This window comes from Mastigoproctus giganteus, chromosome 10 (assembly GCF_048544385.1).
Source record: "Mastigoproctus giganteus isolate SK-2022 chromosome 10, ASM4854438v1, whole genome shotgun sequence".
NCBI classification, from domain to species: Eukaryota; Metazoa; Arthropoda; class Arachnida; order Uropygi; family Thelyphonidae; genus Mastigoproctus; species Mastigoproctus giganteus.
Genome location: NC_143584.1, coordinates 192303265 through 192330182, shown reverse-complemented (window position 1 = coordinate 192330182; position 26918 = coordinate 192303265). Strand labels below are relative to the sequence as shown.

The 26918-nt window shown below is 35.7% G+C and overlaps 1 protein-coding gene across 1 annotated transcript in view; it reads left to right on the top strand.

Moving 5' to 3' along the window:
* The window catches only part of Klp64D (kinesin-like protein 64D), a 169284-nt gene that overhangs the window by 91066 nt on the left and 51300 nt on the right, over nt 1–26918 (top strand). The window contains exons 9-11 of the mRNA XM_090383588.1: nt 1126–1300; nt 22864–22977; nt 25802–25949. Of these exons, the coding sequence (XP_090239714.1) occupies nt 1126–1300; nt 22864–22977; nt 25802–25949 (437 nt within the window). The remainder of the gene's footprint in view (nt 1–1125; nt 1301–22863; nt 22978–25801; nt 25950–26918) is intronic.

The window sequence follows — 26918 nt, the reverse complement described above, 5'->3', positions numbered from 1 at the left end:
AATTGCAAGAAGATCAAATTAAAGTTAAATAAAAGAAAAAGAATTAAATAAATTGAAAAGCTGATATACCTTCAAGAAACTTCCAAGGGCTGCATTTGCTAAATGCTTTTTTTTAAATAAAGCCATTTTTTCTGTTTTAATTATAATTTAATTATCTATTATGTCAAGGTCTCAGGCCTCTCCTTTTATATTTCTTACCAATCAAGCACAAATCAGTTACTTTCAGTAACTTTCAAGAGTGAGTAGTAACTTTCAAGAGTGATTAGAAAATAGTGACTTAGGCCACTATTTTTTAATCACATCAGATCATGTTCATTCAGAATTATCCATATCAGAATTTTCATTACAGTTCTGAATATTTAGATGCCTAAATATAGAATATATTTTGATAATACTGTCAGCCTGTTATAAAACAATATAATGTTGAATTTGGGAAATACTGTGCTATTTATTTTTTACAGTAGTGCAGTATGGGGCATAGTTAACAGAAAGCAACAAATATATCACCTATAAAAGCAGTGTGCACTATACTATCAAAATAAGCAAAAGATAAGTCTTCAAAACCCTTAAACCCTATATCTAATACAGTGGATTGCAGCAGTTGCAGCATGGATCTTTTTTTTTTGCATCATTTTATACCAAGTATTATTATTATTTATTATTATTAGCTATATGGTGCAAGGAAGCCTGAGGTTTATGCTACGCCAGCCAAAAAAAAAATTCCCGAGTTATCCTAAGGAAGAGAGAGAGAGAGAAGTAGAAGGGAATCACCAAGAAAGAGAAGAACGATGATATTCAGCTTAGGACCCTGGGTGTGCCAAGCCCATACTCACCAGATGTGAGCCTGGAGTTAAATATATAAGATATCAGATGTTGTGATGCATCTTGCTTGCTTCAGAGCGTATTCATTGGTAGATTTAGGTTCATTGATTCAGGATTCTGATTATCATTCCAAAGTGGTTCTGAAGCACATTCATCTAAATTAAAATTACTATTAATCAGAAATACTAATATGTGCAGATTATCTTTATTATGTTTAGTGTCATCATTTGTGAGATGTTGCTTTGTGTATTTTTCTCTTTACAAAACAAGTACTTTATTTTAATATGCACATTCTTTTTTTAGTGTGCAAATATAGGACCAGCTGAATATAACTATGATGAGACAATTAGCACTCTACGATATGCAAATCGTGCTAAAAATATCAAAAATAAAGCTCGCATCAATGAAGATCCTAAGGATGCACTTTTAAGGAAGTTTCAGAAAGAAATTGAAGAATTGAAAAGACTGCTTGCAGAAGGTAATATTAATAATTTACTTAAGTGAATCTGAATAATATGTGAATAAAAGGAATATACAAGATGTGGCTATTAAATAACGAGACTGCACGCACAGCAACTACACACCAACACCACCTATGAAACAAAGGCACAGCAGTTGACCTTGAACCTTTCCCTACTTGCCTGCCAAGTCATATTTAAGTTATATCCCAATGTGTATATCTACTTTGCAGAGAGACAGGTTTTCATTACCTTGAGTTTTTGCAGTTTGCCAGAAAAATAGCAGACAAAGGAATCAAACAACTAATCAACCTCGTATTTTTAACAAAACTAATGAAAACACCAACTGAAAGTTATGAGTTGTTGCATCAATTTCATGGGGAAGATACTATGTCAAGAGCTCACGTGTTTGAATGGCATAAAGTTTTTTAGAAGGAACAGAATGTGGAAGACAGTGAAAGAAGGCCATACAGTATCCATGAAAACTGATTAAAATGTGGACTGCGTAAGGACATTGATTAGAAGTGAGCATCGTTTAAGCATTAGATTGGTTGCATCAAAACTCAATATGGACAAAAAAAAAAAAAAAAACAGTTAAATTTTAACTGAAATTTTAGAAACTGAGATAAGTATGTGCCAAGACGGTGCCAGAAATTTTGGATGAAGATCAAAGAAGAAGATTCCATGTTGAAGATCCAGACTTTGAGTGCCGTAATTACTTGTGACGAAAGTTGACTGCTGTTTCTGGGTCATACTGGAACACTATGACCCAGAAACTAAAAGACAGTCAATGCAATGGATGATAAAACAATCCCCCAGACCAAAAAAGCAAGAATGCCAATCAAAAATGAAAACCATGCTTCTTGTTTTCTTCGATATTAAAGGATATTATTATGCCCGAATACCTCCCACCAAATCATGATGAATCAGACATACTGCTTTGAAGTTCTGACAAGGCTGGGTGAAAAAATTCAAAGGAAGAGATCTGAATTTTGAAATGATGGTTGGATGCTCCATCAAGACAATGCACCAGCATACAACACACTCTCTCTGCTCACCAGTGGCCAGAAAACAAATCCCACCCTACTTGTCAGACATATTCCCTTTTGACTTTTTTCTCTTCCCTAAACTGAAAAGTGGCTTAGGGAACCCATTGAAGACATTTAGAAAACTGTCTTACATTCAAAAAAACTGCTTACAGAAATGCGACTTTCAGAAATGTTTCTCTGCTTGGAAGAAACATATGGAACAGTGTGTGCAAGCTCAAGGCAATTATTTTGAAGAGGATAATTTGTAAGGTACAAAATATTTTATTATATTTATTTGATTGCAATAGTCTCGTTATTTAATTGCCACACCTTGTAATAAGTAAATAACAGAAGGGCATGTATTGGTTATACTATGGTGGTAATATAATTGTTATTGTTTATTCTGGTATTAAATCCTAGATAATATTATTTCTATGATTATTTATATATTTCACTCTGTGGTTTCAAGTAGATGCTGGATGAAATAATCATTGATACAGAATGATTATAAATGATTCTTACACATTTTTGTAAGAATCATTTTGCCACCACGTTTGTTCTATTTTCAACATGTAGTAGCACTAGTATGGGAACCTGATAGTTATTGACACTGAAGATTGGATTTTTGTTTCTTCCATGTGATCTATTAAAATAACCTATCTGCATGAGATGGCAGTGGTTTTAATGGTCATCCATAAGGTATTTTTGAAATATTTGCTATTTTTGATTGATTAAATTTGTTTGAAATATTTGCTGTCATTTTTGAATAATAGTAAATGTGTTGTTATTATTATTCAAAAAGGGAAGGACTATTCATTTGCCATAGAGAATTAGCAGCATTTATAATATTCAGAAGTTGCATGCTTCACAGTGTGCCAAATTTGACATAAATTTTGAAAAAAATTGAAACAAAAAATAGTATTTAATATATATATTTTTTAATTTTTTGTATTATTTGTATTATAAAACTGTTAATAACATAATAATCCAAAATATGTGCATACATTTGAAATTTTGCACATTTAACAGTCATTTAAACTGAAAAATGGAAAAGATTGTTTCATCTATTTTATGCCATTAATGGGTTTGTTTGGTTTTTTGAATTTTCAGCAAAAAAAAATATTTAAAAATAAAATGAAGAAAACCTTAAAGTGGAAGTAACCATTAGGATCAACTATGTATAATATGGGTTTTTTTAAAAACTTTTTTATGATATATAGCATATTAGCATTAGTAGAGGCATATGATGCAAGAAAGAAGGCTTATACAGCATCAACGGAAAAAAAAAAAACAAAAACCCTTCCCATTTCACTGATCTTCATTCCAAATGTTTGTCTAGTTCTGCCTTGAATTTATTTAAGCTATCAACTTCCACAACAACAGATGGAACTTTGTTCCAGCAATCAACTACCTGCTGGCTAAAGGCAAATTTCTGCACATCTATTCTACAACTGTCTTTCCTCAGTTTGAATCTATGCCCCCTTAGGTTCATAATCTGGGCAAGAGGAAGAATCTCTCTTGCCCAGATTAATTAATGAAACAAAATTGATTTAGAAATGAAGATGAAGCATGACAAAGTTTGTCATCTATTGCACGGAATTAGATCTCTCTGCTTCAACAGTGAATCCTATTTTAAGTAACAGTGTGCGTATAAAAGAACCTGTCAAAGGATCAATGCACTTAAGATCAACAGCGATCACAAAACAGCATTCAGTTGCTATATCGAAGATGGAACAGGTGTTAATAATATGGATGGAAAATCAGATTCAGAAGCAAGTGCCCCTGAGTCTAATGACCATTCAAGCAAAAGCAACAAGTATTTATAAAGATATTAAGGATAAGTACGGCCAACCAACCTAACCAACCCAAGTTTGTGGCAAGCAAGGGGTAGTTTAATAGGTTCAATCAAGCATTGTGCTGGCTTCCACAACATATGCGGTCAAGTTGCCAATGCTGATTCTGCAGCTGCAGAGAAATTTTGTGAAGTGTTGCAAAAAATTATTGATGAAGGCGGCTATTCAACGCAGCAAATTTTAACATTGACAAGACTGCTCTGTATTGGAAAAAAAATGCCGGATTGAACATACATTGCGAAAGAGGAAAATACAATGTCGGGTTTCAGGGCATCAAAAGATAGGGCCACACTCTTGCTTGGGGCTAATGCAGCTGGAGATTACAGATTAAATCCACTGCTTGTGTACCATTCTGGAAATCCTCGTTCATTTAAGGGCATCAATAAAGCCACACTACCCGTGCATTTCTGATCGATCAGAGAGCTTGGATAACAATATCTCTCTCTCTTTGAGGATTGGTTTAAATGCTGCTTTATTGCCGAGGTTGAAAAATATTGTAAAGACAATGACGTTCCTTTCAAGATTTTGCTTCTATTAGATAATGCTCCTGGACATCCTATGCATCTAGATGATTTCAATTCGAACGTGAGAGTCGTATTTCTTCTGCCAAACACGACTTCACTCATCCAACCTATGGATCAGAGTGTTATTTCCAATTCTATTTACGCACATTTGCTCAGGCATTGTCTGCAGTAGATGAGAAAAATTTTACGTTCAGAGACTTTTGGAAATCTTACAATATTTACCACGCCATCTTAAACATTAATAAGGCCTAGGAGGAAATTACTAAAAGTTGTTTAAATGGCACATGAAATAAAATTAGCCCACGGCATGTAAAAGGCTTCGAAGGATTTGAAAAAGACGAATCATATGAAGAGGTTACAGATAAGATTGTAAAGGTTGCAGAGCTACTTCAGTTGGAGGTTGATGCCAAAGACATGGAGGAGTTAATAGAGGAAGAAGAGAAGGAATTATCTAATGAAGAACTTATTGACTTGCAGGCAGCAATAGTGAAAGAAGAAAATGCTGATGAAGCTCAAGATGAACCAAATGAAGAGCTGAGACGCTTCATCACCAGAGAGATGGCAATGGCATTTCGTGCAATTGGATCGGCAATTGGGAGGTTTGAGAAGATGGATTCTGACAGCGAACAATTCTTAAAAGTGAACAGAGGGGTGAATGATATTCTTACTTGCTTGCTACAAAGAAATCTACGATGAAAAGAAGAAAAAAAACATCATCCAGTCTTCCATTAATATGTTCTTTCATAAGGTTGAGCGGCCGGCCCCTTCTAAATCTCCGCAGCGGCGTACTTATCACCTGAAGACGTCGATTCTGGCAATGATGCTCGAGAGGTAAAACTTGCTAACGTTATGCCCATCTCCCCTTTTTTGTAATTGTATAATTTAAAAAAAATTTTTTTAATTGCACACTTTTGTAATTTTTCCTGTGCATGAGATAAAAAATTTAATAAATACAATAAATAATTCTATTTACATTTCTTAGTTTCATAGAACATTTCTTTTTTGATTCAATCAATTCAGCCAGCACAGTTGTGAGTGCTGCACAAGCATGGAGGAAATTCCGGCTTACATAAAATCCGACTTTCGTAGCGTTCTGCGGGACGCTACCCTTACTATGATGTGGTCACATCGTAGTAAGACCACAACATTGGATACTATGATGTGGTCACAAAGGAACTGAATGCCAAAAATAATTTTGATATCATATACTTGGATTTCAGGAAAGCTTTTGATACTGTAGCACATGGAAGACTGCTGTACAAATTGGAGAGTTATGGCATTAAGGGTAAGTTGCTACAATGGATAGTAAGAAAAGAAAGGAAAAAACTGACTTGAGTAAATAATACGGTCTTTGAAATAACAGAAGAGGAGAAAAAGCAGTATGTACTTGAACTTAAGAACAAATTTGAGTTTCTGCAGACTGTTCAGGACCAAAATATCGACGAGGAATATTACAACTTTCTGAAAGTGATAAAGCCCAAGAAACATATTGGTAAAAAGAAATCTAAAGAAGAAAAAATTAGTCAAGAAACACGTGTCGTGATGAACCGAAGACGACAAATGAAGAGCAAGATAAACACTGACAAGGAGAAAATTGAGTATACTGAGTTATGCAAAGCCATTAGAAAGAGACTCAGAGGACATAAGAAGATTTAACACAATAAAAGTAGAACAAGCATTAAGGGAAAACAAAGGACTTAAATCAGCAGCTATGAGCAGTAATACAGTAAGACAAATGATACTGAAACTGAAGAATAGCGATGGTGTACTTATAAACAGCAGTGAAGGCATAATTCAAATAGCAGAAGACTACTATAGATAATTATACAAGGAGCAAGGGGATGATGCCAGCAGTGGCGATGATGGATCGCAAATTAGTAACACATACAACATACCCGATATCCTTCCTGATGAGGTAGAATGTGCGTTGAAGAAAATGAAGAATCAGAAAGCCCCGGGGGAAGATGAAGTTACTGTAGAGTTGTTAAAATTGGGAGGAAGAGACATGACACAAAAACTGGCAAGACTCTTCACAAAATGCATTAGAAAAAGTGATGCCTAATGAGTGAAATAATGCAATCATAGTTTTGCTGCATAAGAAAGGAGATAAATTGGAAATTATAGACTAATTAGCTTGTTATCCAACTTCTACAAGTTGTTCACAAGAGTCATTACTAACAGATTAGAAAGAATACTTGATGAGAATCAACCGAAAGAGCAAGTTGGCTTTAGGACAGGATTCTCAACTATGGATTACCTTCATGTAATAACACAGCTAATGAAGAAAACAAATGAATATAAAACACCATTATGCTTGGTATTTGTGGATTATGAAAAGGCATTTGACTCCATACAGCATAAGGCAATGTTTCAGGCACTGGAAAGACAAGGCATAGATACCCCATATATTATGATTTTGAAGAAAATATATGAGAACACTACCTCCTTTATTAGACTAGACAAAGACAGTAGCAAATTTAAAATTGGGAAAGGAGTTCAACAAGGAGCAACAATATCTCCGAAGTTTACTGCTGCTCTTGAGGAAGCTTTCAGAAGATTAGACTGGTCGCAGAAAGGAGTTGATGTGAATGGAGAGTACCTAAACCATTTGATTTGTAGATGACAATGTAGTCATAAGCCATGATCCCAAAGAATTAGAGGAAAATCTTAATCAGTTATGCACAGTTAGTGATGATTTTAGACTCAAGATGAATATAGCTAAAACAAAAGTAATGATGAACAAGTATGCCACAGAAAAGGATATAATGATTGAAGGAGCAGTAATTGAAAAGGTGCAGTCATATACTTATCTGGGACAAGTCCTTAGCTGTAAAAATGGTAAATGGCTGGAAGTCAAGAGAAGAATAAATTTTGCATGGATAGCATTCAGGAAATACAGTCACATACTGAGGAGCAATATCCCAATTTGTCTGAAATGTATACTACACACCATGACTTATGGAAGTGAAACTTGAGCACTCACCAAAAGAATGGAAGAGAAGCTGAGAACTACACAGCGAAGAATGGAACGAATTATATTGGGAATCAGGCTGTTAGATAAAAAGAGAAACACATGGATTAGGCAGCAAACTCAAGTAAAGGACATTCTTATCAAAACTAAAGAACTAAAATGGTCTTGGGCAGGACACATTGCGCAAAGACAAGATGACAGATGGACTAAGAAAATAACTGAATGGTACCCAAGAGGAGCTAGAAGAAAACCTGGAAGACAATGACGGAGAGGGACAGATGAAATTCAAGAGTTTGTGGGTAGCAAATGGATGGCCATTTCACAAAACAGAAGGAACTGGAAAGTTGCTGGAGAGGCCTTCATTGTGCAGTGGATTGAAAATGGCTGGTGATGATGATTATGCTACAATGGATAAAGGGATGGTTGAGTGGCAGATGACAGAGTGAGAGAGTGGTAATCAATGGACACCTCTCTTCATGCACAAATGTTATTAGCAGAGTTCCCCAGGGTTTGGTGCTGGGCCCATTGTTGTTTTGTATATTTATCAATGATATTGATGAAGGTATTGTTGCCCCCCCCCTTTCTTTTGGGTACGGCTATATTGTCTATCCTGCTTCAATTATGCAATCAGTTAGGATAATAATTTGAGCCCTCGGAAATCAGGGGTTTTAAGGGCCCCGGATCTCTGCAGCTGCAGATCGCATTGTGTTTTTAATGGAAAGATCGCTTAGCATCTTTTCATCCCACAAAAATTCATTTTCTTTATTTGTTTACCCTTGCGTGGTTTAAGATGTTGACAGAGAGAATGTGACATGCAAATAACACATAACATTTATTATAAACAAAAAGGCCATGTATACAATCTACTTTCACACAATAATAGTACAATGAGTAAAGTGTGCATCAATTCTAAGTGCAAAGATATGCTAACAGTAGGACATAGAGTTGCAAAATTCAATGGTCTTGCGATTTCATGCGATTGTACATTTTATCTTTCGAAACAAATCCTGTCCCTTATCTCTAACATCCTCTAAACAATACTAGAACGTAAACTGTGGTACACCTTATTGAATTAGTACTAATTTCCACATATAGAAGAGAATAAGAAAGGAAGCATTAAGTTTAATGTGAAATTGGCTGTATCACACATTTTCATTCACGCATAAGAATGGTTTGCTTACGAGGTTAAATTGGTTTGTCCTGGAGTCTGTTACAAGGCTTCCTTCTGTAGTGGAGTGGACTGTAGTTTTCTCTGGCCATCGCAATTCTATCTGAGGTGTATAAAGCCTTGAATGGTTTGAGCATGCTCAATGCTGATGGAATTTTTCCTCTTGCTCAGAATAATCATTTCAGAGGGCATAAATTCAAATTGAGGAAAGACAGATGTAGGATAGATGTGCGGAAGTTTGCCTTTAGCCAGCGGGTGGTTGGTTGGTGGAACAGACTTCCATCCTTTGTTGTGGAAGTTGATAGCCTAAATAAAATTAAGGCTGAGCTGGACAGGTACTTGGAATGAATGGAGGGGTGAAATGGGAGCGTGTTTTTTTTTTTTTTTGGCTGATGCTGCATAAGCTTGCTTTCTTGCAACATATGCCTCTGCTAATGCTCTTCAGCCAGAGATGGATGGTGCGGGCAGCTACTGAAGAGGCTTGGGTGAGGAGCCGATGGTGGCGGCAAACCGACAGAAACTATGTTGATGGTGTTAAACATCTTCCGAGGAACATAGGAGCAATGTTGACCAGAACCAGTGGCGACAGAGACACCCCTTTGGGCTCATTTTGGCCCCTTTTTATATTCTGTGCTCCCAATTTTGCTCTTCTAGAGCAAAATTGGCACTGGAAGTCGCGATTTTCCTGCCCAAGATGATCCAAGTTTGACTCATGCTTCCAAAAGGATCGCTCTGTCTCTGGTTGACTTATTTGGGCGCTGTGGTGTTGGAGGCCTTAATAACTACAAAACGTCCACCTACATTCTCATGCCGGCTTTCCTTCTTGCTAACCTCCCAAGACTTCTGCTTTGTTACCCTGGTTGTAAAGCCTTTTGGGTATTTTGGTTGGCGAAGAGGGCTTGACCTACTGCATTCTTTCATTGTAGATTAATTGATGCAATTCTAGATGTAACCCTAGATAAAATTCTCTCTAACTCAATGTATCCTATGTTGGACATATGCTGTGGATGTACTGGCCTTTGGCTCGGGTGCTATGATAGTCTTCGGGGAAGTTCTATCTTACTTCTCATCCGATATGGGGGGGGGGGGAATTAGTTAGAGTGAGAGGTTTTCGCGTTCCCTGAGATACAAACTTCGCCTAGCTACAATGAAAATATTCTCTTTATTCTTTCAACTAGCAATAGTTACGCGACTCAGGCTTGATGTTGTTCTATTACGATATTGATAACTGGGCATTAGTATGGGTTGATTATAATTACAAGGAAAGTAAAAACTCTCGGGCTAACAGTATATCATGTTTAATGTCCAAGTTTGCAGATGATACAAAGGTTGGCAGAGTTGTTAATGACAGTAAAGACAGTATGCCACCCTAACTGGATCTAGATAAGCTGAAGTTTAACATTGACAAATGCAAAATACTGCATATGGATAGCGATAACCGATGAGAAACGTACCAACTGTGTGGTACTACTCTCACGGAAGTAGAAAGTGAAAAAGACCTGGGGATAATTGTGCAATCAAATATGATGTTTGCTGAGCAGTGCAGAGGGGCTTCCAGGGCAGGTCATGGAGACTTGTCAATGATATATAGGAATTTTGCTAGCACGGACAAGGAGGTGATTATTCCGTTATACACGGCAATGGTCAGGCCACACCTAGAGTACTGTGTACAGATCTGGGACCTCATTTTAGGAAGGATGTAGAGTTGCTATAACGAGTACAAAGAAGGGCAACAAGATTGGTGAATGGAACAAAGGGGTGCTCTTATCGAGAAAGGCTTAAGTTCTGCAAATTGCAGCGCCTGGAGAGCAGGCAGCTGCGAGGTGATCTGATTGAGGTGTATAAAGCCTTGAATGGGTTGAGCAAGCTGAATGCTGATGGGATTCTTCCTCTTGCTGAGATTAAGAACCTGAGGGAGCACAGATTCAAATTGTGGAAAGACAGTTTTAGAATAGATGTGCGGAAATTTGCCTTTAGCCAGTGGGTAGTTGATTGGTGGAAAAGCTTCCATCTTTTGTTGTTGTTGGTCAAATCATCAGTTGGTCCCACTGTATAGAATTTAAAAAATCTCTGAAACCACTATAGTCACCTTTACAGAAACAAAAATCCTTCCCTTTACCCCTGAAGGTAGTTACATCTTTAAGTAAATCCCACATCAGTACATTGTGATCACTGCCACCTAGGGTTCCTTTATCTGTAAATATTTAATTATATAATATCGGTGTAAATACACCATAGTTAAGCCATAGATTTGAGCTACAATTGTCGCGTAGAAGGCATCGTTTTAATTGTATCTCATAATGTGGTTGCCTTCACAACAAGATAGCTACTATTGAATTACTTCAAATAAATAACGCTTCTCTAGTAGAGAAGACTACTGTTATTTATTTTCAGCGGTACCACCACCCAGACGATTGTTTCGAAGCTGTTTGTGAATTTAATGTGAAAAAAACCCATTGGACCAGATCTATTCAAACCATTGTCCCTATTAGACTTAGAAAAGTAAAAAGGTAGAGGGAAAGTAATAGTAGGAGTGGAAGAGGAAAAAAAACGTCGTCGAAGAATGAAAGGGACAGTAACTCTTCAACTCACACCACTCAAAAACTCATAAATTCCTCCAATAGGTAACGCTTCCCCAGTAGAGAAGACTGTTGTTACCCATTCTCGGAAACTCAGTGACTACCAGGCTCCCCCCCCCCGACGATCATTTCGAAGCTGTTTGGCTTCGTCATCAGTGGGCAGGCAGGTACCCAGGTAATATAACAAGCCATCTCAGTTGTGAAGTTATATCCACATTATGAGAGATGCCAAAAGGGTGTGGTGGTAATGTATTTGGAAAATTAAATGCACTAGGCATAATCCTTATGGGTTTTGATAATTAACTATATAATATCGGTGTAAATACACCATAGTTAACCCATAGATTTGAGCTACGATTGTAGCGTAGAAGGCATCGTTTTAATTGTATCTCATAATGTGGTTGCCTTCACAACAAGATAGCTACTATTGAATTACTTCAAATAAATAACGCTTCTCTAGTAGAGAAGACTACTGTTATTTATTTTCAGCAGTACCACCACCCAGACGATCGTTTCGAAGCTGTTTGGCTTCGTCATCAGTGGGCGGGCAGGTACCCAGGTAATACAACAAGCCATCTCAGTTGCGAAGTTATATCCACATTATGAGAGATGCCAAAAGGGTGTGGTGGTAATGTATTTGGAAAATTAAATGCACTAGCCATAATCCTTATGGGTTTTGATAATTAACTATATAATGTCGGTGTAAATACACCATAGATGGCTTGTTGTATTACCTGGGTACCTGCCCGCCCACTGATGACGAAGCCAAACAGCTTTGAAACGATCGTCTGGGTGGTGGTACTGCTGAAAATAAATAACAGTAGTCTTCTCTACTAGAGAAGCGTTATTTATTTGAAGTAATTCAATAGTAGCTATCTTGTTGTGAAGGCAACCACATTATGAGATACAATTAAAACGATGCCTTCTACGCTACAATCGTAGCTCAAATCTATGGGTTAACTATGGTGTATTTACACCGATATTATATAGTTAATTATCAAAACCCATAAGGATTATGCCTAGTGCATTTAATTTTCCAAGTAAATATTTAATGTGTGAATAATCACTGGTGATAATCAGATCAGGAATGTTGCTCCCTCTTGTTGCCTCTCTAACATGCTGCTGCAGAAAACAATCGCCCAGTAAATCCACAAAAGCCTTGCTAATATGTGACTGATCAATCCACAAGTTCCAGTCTATATCTGGGGATTTAAAATCCCCCCCCCATTATAAGACACTTTGATTTACTGTCCCACTCTATTTCTCTGTATTCATTGTTCATTGTACTCATCAGGCCTATTACAAACTCCTACCCTCATTTTTGCTTTCCCAGTGCATGCCGACCGGGCTAGCCGGGTGGGTAAAGTGCCTGCCTGGCAACCCAAAGGTCGCAGGTTCAATTCCCGCCTCGGGCTTGGATCAAAGTACTGCAAAAACCTTGGGAGGTGCATTATGGCCACAGAAGCCTATGTGCCAACAACTACCAAAAAAAAAAAAAAAAATCCCAGTGCTTATGTCACACCAAACTGACTCAACATTGCAGTATCTATCTATATCAACTGGATGTGCACTTCTTTAGATTTTATGTATTCCTTAACTAACAGCATAATCCCTCCTCCCTTTCTATCGTTTCTGTACACATTGTACTCCCCAAATTCCGATTCTCCATCCCTTATATCTGAGTGACACCATGTCTCTGATATCCCAACAAAATCCACCTTGGATGTCTTAACCAGCACTTCAAATTCATCAAATTTATATTGTATACATGCACCTGTTCTTACTCTTAGTTACTCTATCACAGCCCATGTATTTACTTGTTTCATGACTACCTGCCTGCGGCTACTGTTAATCTATTAGTCTGTGAATCCCCCTCCCAAAGCTAGCAGTTTTCCAACCCACCTAATGTTTCCTCGATAGCATAAGCAAATATTCTTGCACCTTTTCTATTTAAGTGTATCCCATTCCTGTAGAAGCAATCTCTCCTGTTAAAAAGCACAGACATGCTGTGAAAAATTCTACCCCATGAGCCCTGCACAATCTCTCCAGGGCTGAATTGATTGACAAGGCTCTCATCATATACTTGTGTGTGGGCAGGATTGCAGACACTTTCAAATTTAATCCTAACTTGTGACTGTTTTTTTCAACATTGACCTGTACTTGCTACACTTAATGTAATTAGTGCCAACATGTACAATGGCATCAACTTTTGCTGCTGGCAGACATACCCTAGTCCTATTCCACCTATCCTTTTTTACACAATAATATCCCGTTTTCCTGACAATTGAGTCACTGACAATAACTAGCTCCTGTGGAACCAGCGCATTCTGCCCTAAAGATTGCCGCTGTGTTGCCTGGTGCAACTCTGGCATTGTTTGAGTGAGCTCTGGCATTGAGTTTGGCAGCTGAAAGCTTGATGGGCCACCAATTTTAATTCCTTCAAGGACATCTTCAAGCTCTGATCATATACATATAATAAGCAAAAATATATGCCCGTGCACATGTTTGAAAGTTGATGCACCTTGCAGCTTGTTAAAGTGTAACAGAAGAATTTGTATTTCGATTTATGTCTAAATTGTTTTTTGCAATTTTTTTTTTTTTTTTTAATAAAAGGTTTAAAGCACATAGCATATTTCAAAATTTTTAATTTTACTGAAGACCATTAAGAAAAGATGAAACATTAGTACTGTTTAAGCAGAATTTAAAATCCGAAAATTAAAAAAGAAAATGACTCATCACAGTTTTTGCTTAATTTTTGGTGCTGCCACCGCCAGGTTAACCCCTTCATGGATTATCCCAAGATATCTTGTTTTCTGTTTTAAAAGTTATTCATAACTACTTGAAATATCTCAGGATACAATAATACCCGAAGCAAACAATAATAATACCTCCAAATTTAGGACTGAAACATTTTCTCTGCCATTTATCTGGCTAATTTTGCATTAGGCTTTCGTTTTATTTATATTGTACAGTGATGTCAGAACAGTAGCGCACATTCCTGTGCCGCCAGTAAGCAAAATATAATTTGCTATCATAAATGCAGAATACCGAACCCACGAAAATAATTCACAAAAACAATATCAAAAAATATTTCGGCACCCTCTTGAACTGCTGTCTGTAAGCGACGCTTACCTCGCCTGTCCACTTGTGGTGGCCATGTGTCAGAATGTAGTTAGTTCATGATTACTGCTTGTGCGTTCCACTTGATTTTTTAAATTTATTTATATAATGAGTAATGAAGACTTTTTCTGTGCCTTTGTTTTAAAAAGCTCAAGTGCTAATTTATTTAAAAAATCTGTATAATTTGCACACTTTTTTGGTGTACACGAGATAACTCGGCATAGCCCAAATGGGTTAATTACTCCCATGTATTTTCTACGAAAAAATTACTAAAAAACACAAACTATATAATGAGTATTCACATGATGCATACTTTTAATCTGTAAAATAAAAACAGTGGATCCGTTACAGCACATTTTCTGGAAAAATAATGTTCCGGGAAGGGGTTAAATACTCGCCTTGGGGCTTAATAAACAAAGCCAGTAATTCTGCCATCTTTGGAGGCATATCAAATTTTATGCAGAGGTTAGGTAGATTCCACACTTCAACACCTGTCTATGATAGGTCACACCTGAGTATCCAGCATCTGAAGGACGGTATATTTATATCTTACATGTGGAAGATATGCCCAGTTCCTAATGATGTCATCAGTGTGAGAGTGCAAGCAGAATTGGTTGTCACAAAGCAACCAGACTTAGCCAGATTTTGATGTACAGCAGGCCCCCGTTATAATGCGGTTCGCTTTATGCTGATTCGCTATAATGCTGTTCTTATATTATAACCCGTATCTGACTATAACGCTCTTTTACAGATTGCATTTTTGGCATATTTAACAAAATCGTTTCATTTGATGGAGTCGATAGCTTGAAAATGAATAGCAAAACAGCATTAAAACATTTCCCACGCCGACTTGAGAAATTTTCCAACGCTCAGTGAAAGTTTCTCACACGCTAATTTAATTGCAGTACAGTGACTTGTTACATAGTTCTGAGATCAACATTTTAAAAAATATATCAAGTATATTGCTTGTAATATTTGCATTATATGCATTTATCCGAAGTCTGGTCATCACTCAATACAGTATTAGACATGGTGCATAATGGACAGTTTACTCGAACATTGTATCGTAATTAATGCAACCAACGCAGTTACATTTTCGAAGAGTTAATAATGGCAGATAAGAATGAAAAAGCAACGTCTGGGCGCAGTACGAAGACTATAAATGTAAGAAAAAGACTGAATTTGAAAATTAAATTAGACGTTTTGAAGCGAATCGATTGTGGTCAATGACAAGAGGATGTGTGCCATAATTTAGGACTTGCAAGTTTAACTGTAAGAACAATTATAAAAAAATAAAGAATTAATTTTAGCAGCAGGAAAGATAGCTGTTCCACTGTAAGCAACTAGGGCTAGGCTGGCTATTAGGATTGAAATGGAAAGACTTTTAACTAATTTTATTGAAGATAATATCCAATGCAGAATTCAGTTAAGTTAAATATTTAAAAAAAAAAACAACAGAGAGAGAGAGAGAGAGAGAGATTAGTCAATATGATGATATGAAGAAAACTCACCTTAAAAAAAAGAGCCGAAACTTTCAAAAAAGAACTTAAAATTATTGAAGAGGGGTATTATGTGTTATACTTCTTAACAAGTTTTTAACATAGATGAAGCAGGACTTTTATGGAAAAATGAATGCCTAAAAGAAGCTTCATATTGAAAGAAGGAAAAAACATGCCAGGTTTCAAAGTGGCGAAGGATCGGTTGACTTTATTGTTAGGTGGTAACGCTGCAGGGGATTTAAAATTAATACCCCTTTTAGTTTATTTGGAAGAGGGCCAAAGTTCAACCCAAAACCGACACATTTTTCATGATTTTAAGTTTAATTTTGATACGTAAGTGGTTACCACATAATTATATACATATGTAATGCAGAATATTTTATATGTACAAATATTTGAATATTAAATATTTTGACTGACATTTGTGCAAGATACACAAATGTCGGTCTTTTCACTACCGTTTATTATTGATTAGGAAATATCCTATGGTACCGACCGCAACTCACAAATACACATGTTACCTTATGGGAATGTGGCGCTCGCTTAGGGCAGATTCACTTAGCGCTCTGTTTTTCCGGAACGAATTATCACCGTTAAGCGGGGATCACCTGTACTTGAATTTCAAGATTGGTAGTTTTTTTCACCTTCTAATTGCACAAATCATTACATCCATTCATCATTTTTAGATTCTCAAGTGGCAGCCTGGCTATTATCATTGCAAGAATGTCCACAACAAGTCTCAGAAACTGAATGTTGGCCTGGAGTTTAGTTTATTCCAAGAGGCCAGTACCAGTATAATAAAATATGAATGGTAAGTCATGACAATACAGTTTCCCCTTCTTGCCTTGTGATTATATGTCCATTGAGTGCACTTTAGACACTATATAAGACAATATACAAGGTGGTGTGAAATGTTTGATTATCGAAAATCAGTGAAATTTGAACAGGTCATATACACTGTTCTGCCACTTTATTAGGTATGCCCCTGCTGTGCACACAAATGGTTTGTCCCACACTATTGCAAGTCACATGACCACAGTTGTGGATATAAATGCAGGAGAACAACCTCTCTAGTATCAGTTAAGCTTACAAACTGTAGCAAGAATGTGGAAAACGAGTGATCTAACAGACTTCGAACGTGGCATGGTAGTAGGTGCAAGAGATGCTGCACAAAGCATCTCTGAAACGGCAGTTTTCCTGAACTTTTCACACACCCCAGTTTCAAGGGTGTCAAGAATGGTGCAACGAACAGAAAACGTCCTCTCAACGGCACTCCTGTGGAAGAAAATCACTTGTTGATGAGAAAGGCCAGAGGATGGCGGCTACAATGTCACACATCACATCAAAATACAACCTTGGTGCCGCAGAACAAAAGATCGCAATGGACCACTAGTCGCATTTTATCGCGAATGGGCTACAACAGCCGACGGCCACATCGCATGCCTTTGTTATCAATGAAGAACAAGAGGGCATGCCTCCTGTGGGCACAGCAACAACAGCACTGGACTATCAAGGATTGGAAAACAGTTGCTTGGTCTGACAAGTTGAAGTTCGTGGTGCATCATGTTGATGGAAGGCTCAGAATTTGGTGAAAACAACATGAATCCATGGACCCGTCATGTTTGATGACTACTGTGCAAGGTGCATGTTGTTGCATGTTTGCACTGTTTTTTATTTCGATGTTAATGGCCGGACAACCCCTGGGGGGGGGGTTACCCAGGGCAATCCGGTTTTGTCATGTCAAGGCACAGAATACTGCTATCAAGGCACAGAATACTGCTATCCTGACAGTTTTAAACTCATTGTCTGGGCATAGTGGGAAACGTGAGCCTATTATTGTTTAATTTCCTGGAGAGCTGAATTGCCATTCTTTGGATAGTTCTGCACATTTTGAACACTTGCTGTGTGAAGGTTGTAAAGGCTTTATAATTATTCTCTTCTATGATGAACAGATGTTCCTCTCCCCTGGGAAGGGGGCTAATCTGTGCTATTAACTGTGTTCTGGGGATGTCATAAATTATACATTCATATAGAATGTGTGTCCAGTCTTCACTCTCACCACAGCTGCAGTTTGGGTCATCAGTCCACACTAATTCAGACATCAGTCAAACCTGTCAATATAAATGTTGGAAAAGTCCAGGGGCTATAAATGTTATAAAAAGTCCACTTAGGTGGCTTTGGGCTAACCATTGGTTAGCCCAAAGCTACCTCTGGTTTCCTGCTCCCACTTTGTTTGCCATTGCTCATGGAGTTTTGTGGCTATTCTTTTTCTTTCAGTGTTGAAGGTGTTGGCTATATCAAGGTACATAGGTGCACTTTACATAAGTATTGAAAGTATAGAAACAATTATTTGTGGCCACTTACTTTTTGAAAAAGGCATCTGCACGATGTACCAAAGATATTTATGTTCAACCGAAAGATGTAATGTGTTGCCATTTCCAGAAAGTTACTTGTTGTGAGTCACCATTTTGCTCTAGCAAGATCATTCCCAGTGTCTTTTTGTGTATCAAGCAATTTATAAAAAAAATAGAAAAGAAAAAAGCAGCTTGGAAAATTTTCAAATCAGAACATCGTATTGCATACCACAGTTTTATTTTGATCATGATAACATGCTAGGAAATCATGATCTTCATTTTATACCCTGAACTTGACTTCCAAAGATTTTCACTTGTTCGGATCAATTAAAAAGCATCTGAGAATACAGAAATCGGAAACAGTATCTTGAAGGGGACTACATGATGATCAACCCTGAACTTGACTTCCAAAGATTTTCACTTGTTCGGGTCAATTAAAAAGCATCTGAGAATACAGAAATCGGAAACAGTATCTTGAAGGGGACTACATGATGATCAACATATTTCTTTCTACACTGTTTGTATCAGTGCCTTGCCACAGTGGGATAAATATATCACTTTACAGAGTGATTACATTGAAAAGGAGTGACAGTATGAGCATTATAGTGTATGTTTTTTTTTTATAAAGCAGCAAAATTCATGTCAACCATGGGACCTGTCCATCCTTCCCACACTTTCAAAGGTCTTCATGTCAGATTTTGAATCTGCTGCCCTGTCCTCTTTAAAAAAAACCTCATTGGAGCCATCAAAATGCTTTTCCATTCCCTCCTACCTCAATAGGCATGGGGAGGACTACTGTCTCCCCACTGGATACACCCTTTCCCAGTGTTCCCATCCCAACCTTCCTTTCCCTTCCATTGCCCTTTCTCTTTCCCTCTCACAGATCCTCAAAAATATAATTTCCTTCCTCCCCTAACAGCATCAATGCCAACAATCCTATTACTAGTACCAGCAGCAATAAGAATCCCTCTAGATTTTGCAGGTTTGCTCAAATAGCTGAAAGGCAAAGGTTCTGCATGCAGAAAACATCCCTGAACCATTGGCTGCTACATGATCAGACCAAGAACAGCTGACCTGATCTAATGAACACCCTGTTTGCATAATTACATTTCCCAATCAGAATTCTTTATTATTCTTTTTTGTTCCCTCTTAATATCAGGGTAGCCCTACCATTCTGTGAGTATGTAAATAACTCAGATTTGTTAGCAAATTTGTATATTGTGTAACACAGAAATTAATTAATTAGAAATTAAATAAGTAAGAGAAACATTTTAAATTAGAAATTAAAAATATTTCTCTTACTACTGATGAAGTCCCAAAGATAGGGACATGTCCAGTGGTGGGATTCAGCTGGTTCGCACCGGTTCGGCAGAACCGATACCTAATTTTTTGTTGAGTTCGGCGAACCGGTTGTTAAAATGGCACTTGTGATCAGGGCTCTCTCTCTAAGGTGGGCGCCTGGTATTCTATCGTATTTAATCTGCATAGCCTATGCCATATATTAATTCAGCAAGAAATTTTGTTTAGTATCGATAAAATGAAGAAAATGTATGTTCTGACTGATGTTTATCAATGATATAAGCATAGTGCTTTGTTTATAAAAGTTTATGATATGACCACACATGGACAGAACCAGTAAAAATATTCAAATATATAGGCACATATCCGCTCCTGCTCTATAATATATTAAAATAAAACATTTTAAAATTTTTTGCAGTAGCCCTTAAAAGGATGAAAAGGCAACAGAGTTTGACAGATTTTTTCAATAAGAAACCAAAATTAGAATTGGCCTTGGATTCAGTTACATCACCAACAATTTTCGTTGAACTAGTTGAATTGGAAAAACAAGATGCAAAGACAATATGTTCTTCAGTTATGGAAAAAAACTAAGAACTACCTAGAAAAAAATTTAATAGGATTTTGCTCCGATGGTGCCAGCGTTATGCTTGAGAGAAAATCTGGAGTGAGCACTAGGATTGCAAAAGAGTTTCCAAACATAATAATATGGCACTGTTTAAATCATCGCCTCCATCTTGTTTTAGATGATTCGATAAAGGAAATAAAGCAAGTAAATCATTTTAAAATATTTATTGATAAGATATATACTATTTTTCATCAATCCAATAAGAACCAAATTGAACTTTCCAAAATATCCGAACAACTTGGGATTGAAATTATAAAGATTGGTAGAGTTTTGGGACCAAGGTGTGCTGCCTGTAGTTTAAGGTCAAATAAGAAGTACTTAGGTATGGCTGCCCGTCTTGAAAATACAGTATATATTTTATAACTGATTTGGCATTGATGATTGATATTTTAAACGAAATTTCTCTTCTTTCAAATGCACTGCAAGCAAGAAATATAGACATAATAAAGGCTGAAAAACTCGTGATAAGATCTATTAAAGCATTTCAAATGCTTGGAAAGGAAAAGGGTCCATACGGAAAAAAAGTTGATGAATTAATTACTTCAGAAACCTTCAAAAATATAAAATTTGTAGAAAATCATCGATTTGTTGGGCTTCCTTGGGGAAGACTTTTAGAAAACATCGTAACGAATTTGAAAAAAAAAGACTAATGGATTGTGAACATTTAAGACTAATGGAATGTGAGCATTTAAGAGCATTTGTAGCCAATTTAAAGATAGGAATAAATTACAATTTCTCAATTTTTTGGAGCCAGATTACTGGAATATTGAAGAAGTACTAGTTCCATGGAAAGCAGCTGAAGAACAATTGCTCATATTTAATGAAATTTTTAATTACCAAATTGATATTAATGATTATCGAGATTTCGTGGAAAATGTTTTAAAAAATTCCCAGAATTATGCAATTCCTAAAAGTTTGAAGAGCTAAAAATATTGTCAGAACAATTGCTGTAAGTTCAGCAGAAGCGGAAAGGGGTTTTTTCAAAGATGAACATAATATGTTCAGAGAAGAGAAGTCGCCTAACTGTTTCTAATATATCAAACACAATGACTATTAGACTAATCGGCCTACCTCTAAAGGAATGGGATCCTACTCCTACAGTGAAAAGATGGTTAAGGATAAATCACTCAGCCAATGATGCTCGGATAAAAGTGAAGAAAATTGCAAGTGAGGACGCCAGTCAAGAAGCAATGTGGAAATATCTTAAATAACAGTTTTATTGTTTTTTGTCAGGTATTATTTAATATTTTTTCATTAATATTTTAAAACTCTTTCTTATAACATAATCTAGTTTTGTGGACCTCTTTTATTGTTCTTATTTAAGTATTAACTGCATGAAATAATAAACTACCTTTCGGTATATAGTTTTTTTATACTTAGAAAGGTCATTAGAGCAGTGAACCGGTTGTTAAATTATTTGAATCCCACCACTGGACATGTCATATATAGTTTATTAATATCATGTCATCTGATTGCACAGGAAGCCATTCATTAAATGTCTTATTCCTACATGCTGAAATATTTCATTATGGTAACCATATCTTATTTTTCTAAATTTTGTACTTGTGAAGGCAAAGGGATAGTAATAATTTAAAATGCAATGCAGAAAACAAAAATGAAACAAAAATATGACAAATAAGTTATTGGTGAATGTTCTTCCACCGAAGATTCATTATGATTCTTGGAACAATCTGCCATCTGGTGTTGTGGAAGTGGGTGGTTTGAATAAATTTAAGGAAGACTTAGACATGTTATTAAAGATAGACAGATGAGATGGGTAGGGTTTTTCCTTTTTTTTTTTCTGATACTGTATAAGCTTCCTTTCTTGCATCTTTTGTCACTGCTACTACTACTACTAATAATAATAATAATCATACAACATTGAGAGGGGACTTAGTGTTGGCAGGGACAGAGAGTGTATTAGGAGATAAAGCAAATGAGATAGAATTAATCATTCTTTCCTGTGAAGCACATCCAGGGTCCTGAGCTGTATATCATCATTTTTCTCTTTCTTGGTGACTCCTTTACTTCTGACTCTCTCTCTCTCTCTCTCTCTCAGGGTAACTTGGGATTTTTTTTTTTTTTTTTTTTTTTGCTGGTGCAGCATAAGCCTCAGGCTTCCTTGGACCATAATAATAATAAATAAAATCTGACAGATATTGTGTTAACCATTGATGCTCCTAAAAGACAGTAATGCAATGTTTCTCAACCACTGGTTACTGGTTGAGGAACACTGCATTAATCTGTCTCTTAGCAATGCTAATATCACAAATTTTCCATATTTATGGTAAATTTGTGATTTTACTTTTATGAATGTGTTCCAATATTTTCATTTTTCTGACAAAAACCAATATATTTGTTATCTACATTACAATATGCATTAATTAAAGAAGGAATGCTAAAAGTACACACCTGCCAGAGTGTTTGATAAAATAAATTTTTTGAAGGTTTTTTTGTGCTCTTTATCTCCCTGTTTCCATGTAATTCGTGCAGACAAAGACTTCACCATAATTAAAGGCTTTACCATATTATTTTCCAAATTCATTTGATCTATTTTTTCTAGGCAGTGATGGGAGTGAATCTGCAGAGGGTAGTGGATTGGATGACAGTGATGAAGCAGATGAAGCAGACCTTGAGACAAAGAAGGAGAAAAAGAAAAGGAATCGGAGAAAGAAAGGCAAGTTATTTGTTATTTTAGTAATGTATTCAGATATTAAAATGTTGACTGTCCTTTCCCATATGTAAATAAAAATCCAATATGAAATTTTCTCTTTAATATTTATATTAATAAATCAGAATCAAATTGTAGTGTCATATTTCCAAATAGAACTGGAAATGTGCTTCTTTCCTCATGAAGATTATATGACATGTTTCAATAGGATAGCAGTTCCTCCTAATTATGTTTTATAAATCACAGATATAATCTGCTGTGTTAATACTGTCCATTAATTATAATGTTCTTTGAAAGTAATGATATTTATGCAAATTGACACAGAAAATGTAAGAATAATAATAACAACAAAGATATCATTAAATAATTCTCTATAAGATGTTACCATTAACGAATAACAGTAACCTTTTTTGACCATTGATTGATATTGACCTTGTTGAGGTAGATAGGTATCAGTAACTTGATACAGTTGCCAAGGTCTTTATACGTCTTAATTTTCTTAATAATGTCACCATTTATTGTCAGGTATAAAAGTGACAGATCTCCATTGATCTAAAATATTTGTTTGTATCAGAATTATACAAGTATTTAATCTGTTTGTCTTATAATTGGGATGCAAATCTTGATGAATTATTTGTTATTTGAAATGCATCCAGCTGTATAATTAACTCTAACCATCATAGTTTCAAAAGAATTTCAAAAGAATTTTTGTATAAATAAGCCATGAATAGGCACAGTTTGGCTTGGTGGCCTTTGTTCCAATAAAGTTCTAACACAGGAAGAACAAATGTTATTACTGTTATCATCTGTCACTTTCCATTAAGAATAACAGCAAATAAATGATATACAGGCAGTTCTTGGTTTACGGATTAATGAGTTTTTTTGTTTTTTTTTAAGTATCAACAAATCGAAAATATGAACATTAATTGCAAAAAATGAATGTTAAACATTCATAAATACTGCATTTCAAACCACATGCCTAGCTATACAATACAGTGTACCCCACTTTATGATATTAATCCATTACCATCGTATCGCAAAAATATCATAATGTGAACCCAATAACACATTGTTTTTTGGTAATTCATTCCACAACCTCGGAAGTTCAAATTTTCACTATATAACTCCCTAAAAGGTTGTTTTTTTAGTATAAACTGTATTAGTTACCAATTCAAATCATTAAACACACTACACTTTCATCGTTATCATATGTTATAAGAACCAATTTTGAATGGCTTTGTGATATTTTTTAAAGCACGTTTCTGGAAGTCACAACCAGAAAACAATAAAAACAATTTGCACTTTCCGGTTTATTGGGCTTTTCTGTTACTGCAAGCAATTATAAACGGGTAGTAAACTCTATCTTATTGCATTTGTGAAAATAGCTATAGCTGGAATTGTGTGGGTTTTTACATTATTATTGTGAAATGTGTTTGCCCTTTACTGAAATCTTCAATCATATAAAAAACATAAATTTTCAGAATCTTCTCTTCATTCCTTTTTTTTTTAAGCTTTGTAAACTTGTTACTCTGCACAAATCGTGTTAGTTGCAATTTGTGCGTTCTGTTAAAAAATGCTTATGCATGCTATTGAAATTTATAAAGAAAAGAGAAGATTATCTTGGAAATAAACACCTCTTGAAACATTTCTGAAGTTCCAGAATGTGATGGTATTAACAGAGGTAATAATTATGGCATAAGTGTATTAATTGGTTATTATCTCTTAATGGAAATAACGTGTGAGGGAAATGACTCTTTTAAAGTCATGATTACAGTTTTTGCTATCTTTATATTTCAAATTAGTGCATTATTATGATTACTCATTCCCTGTTCATCCACCATGAATGAAAAGCACGTCTCCTAAAGAAGAAGAAAGTATATTGCTACTTATTCTTGGATGATGGCCACCACACAGACAATGCTGTTTCAGAGATTGTCCCGATCATAGGACAGGGTGGCGCACTAAGTGCTGGAACTTACAACCCAGTTATCACATGATTTAACAATGTGAGAGATGTGAAAGGTGCAGAAAGTTAGTTTTCTGTGCAGTTTATAGCAAAAGCTTCAAGCTGCAGAAATTACATAACTAACATATCTGATTAGTGCTAATAGGCATCAAATTATATGTAGCTATATAAAAACTAAATGAAACTTTACATAAATGGTATTGTTTTATGACATATCTTTATTGTTGTTACTGGGTTTTAGGAGCATTAGTGACTAAGGCCATATTGCTCCTCTCACATTGTGAATCCATTCACAATGAGTTACCTTGTTTGTGCATCTGCAATTTCAGTAGCCTTTGCTCTATCTAAACTAAATAGAACTTTTAACTTTTCAAATTGTTTTAAATCTCTCATATTCTGAATCCAGTCACAACTAGATTTTCAGTTCCTGCACTTGAACTGTCTATCCACCCATCATCAAAAAAAAAAAGTCTGAAATGGTGCCATCAAAAAATGCACACATCCAATTATAAGTTGCAGTATACTTTTACTTCAGGAAAAGCAATTGTTATTTAAAGTGCTCAAACAGAGCAACTGTGGAAGTAATTCACAATATGAGATGCCATAAATTGATGTGCAGTTTATGCAAACTTTCATTCGCTTTTCATATAACTAAGTACAATTTGGTGTACCACTAACAGTACTTTCAAGAATAAGTAGGAACGTACTGCTCCCGAAGGAGCAATATGTTCCTACTTATTCTTGGATGAGTGCCACCACCAAAACAGCCCTGTTTTACAGTTACCTGGTATACTTGTTTTTATGTTAAAAGAGTATGTTCTTTCAATATTTAGCCATACAAATACCAATCTACTTTTTGCATAGGTCTTTCTGAAGAAAAGATGAAAGAGATCCAAATCAAAATTGAAGCAGATCGTAAAATGCTCTCTGAAAAAAAAGATATGGCTGAAGAAGAAAGAAAACGTATTGCATCTGAACTAGAACAGCGGGAGGATGAACTTGGTAAAGCTCGGTAGGTAAAAATTTCAATAGTACTGTATTTGAATAACACAAAATTGTGTTTTTCTGAGAAGCCTTAATAAAATGCAATTCCCTATAATGCCTTTTTTGTAATTTCTTGGACTCTTGAGTGATTGGGTTATTGGAATGTTTTCTGTAAAGTTTTCTTTCCAGCTTGTTTCAATAAATTTGATAATTTTTTGCCTTTTAAAATTTACGTGGCATGCGGTGTTGTTTTTTTTTTATCTCTCATTACAAATCTCTTTTTGTAATGTAACAAGTTTTTATGAAACAAAATACATTACAAATACAGCTGTATGTATAAATATACAGTATGGAGTAGTGTAAATTAACCGCTTGTGATCCGATGTTGCTACCCATCAACATTTCCAATTGTGGAATTTATTTTCCTGCTGTGCTGGCACAAATATTGTACTACCACCAATTTATTTTTCATATAAACAATCTGAAAAGAGCTAAATTGATGTTTATATTCAGTTGATGGCTTTTTTTTTTTTTTTTAAGTCCTCTTTCCGTTGGATGTCATGGTGCCACAAAGATCAGTATTTCCGATTATGAAATTTGCTTTCCCACTGTACTGAATCATTATTATATTGCCATTTATTTATACTCCATATAAACAATCTTATAAACAAAATCTATGTTATATTCAATTGTTAATGGCAGGTGGTGTTGTGGGTCTGTATGTGTTTTTTTTTTGGAAAGCAGGATGACTGTTGCCATTTCTAATTACAAAATTTGTTTTTCCCTGTACTACCAACCATTTATAGTTCGTATAAACCATCTGAAAAACTAAGTCAGTTTATATTCAATTGTTAATGGCAGGCGGCATTGTTTTTTTCAGTGTAAAAGTCACAAAGTAACTTCTACACTGAAAAAAATAAATAAATGAACTATTTCACTATGTTAGAGTGAAGTATTTAGACATGCTATCAAGATCTCCTAAAGGCCTTTCTGATGG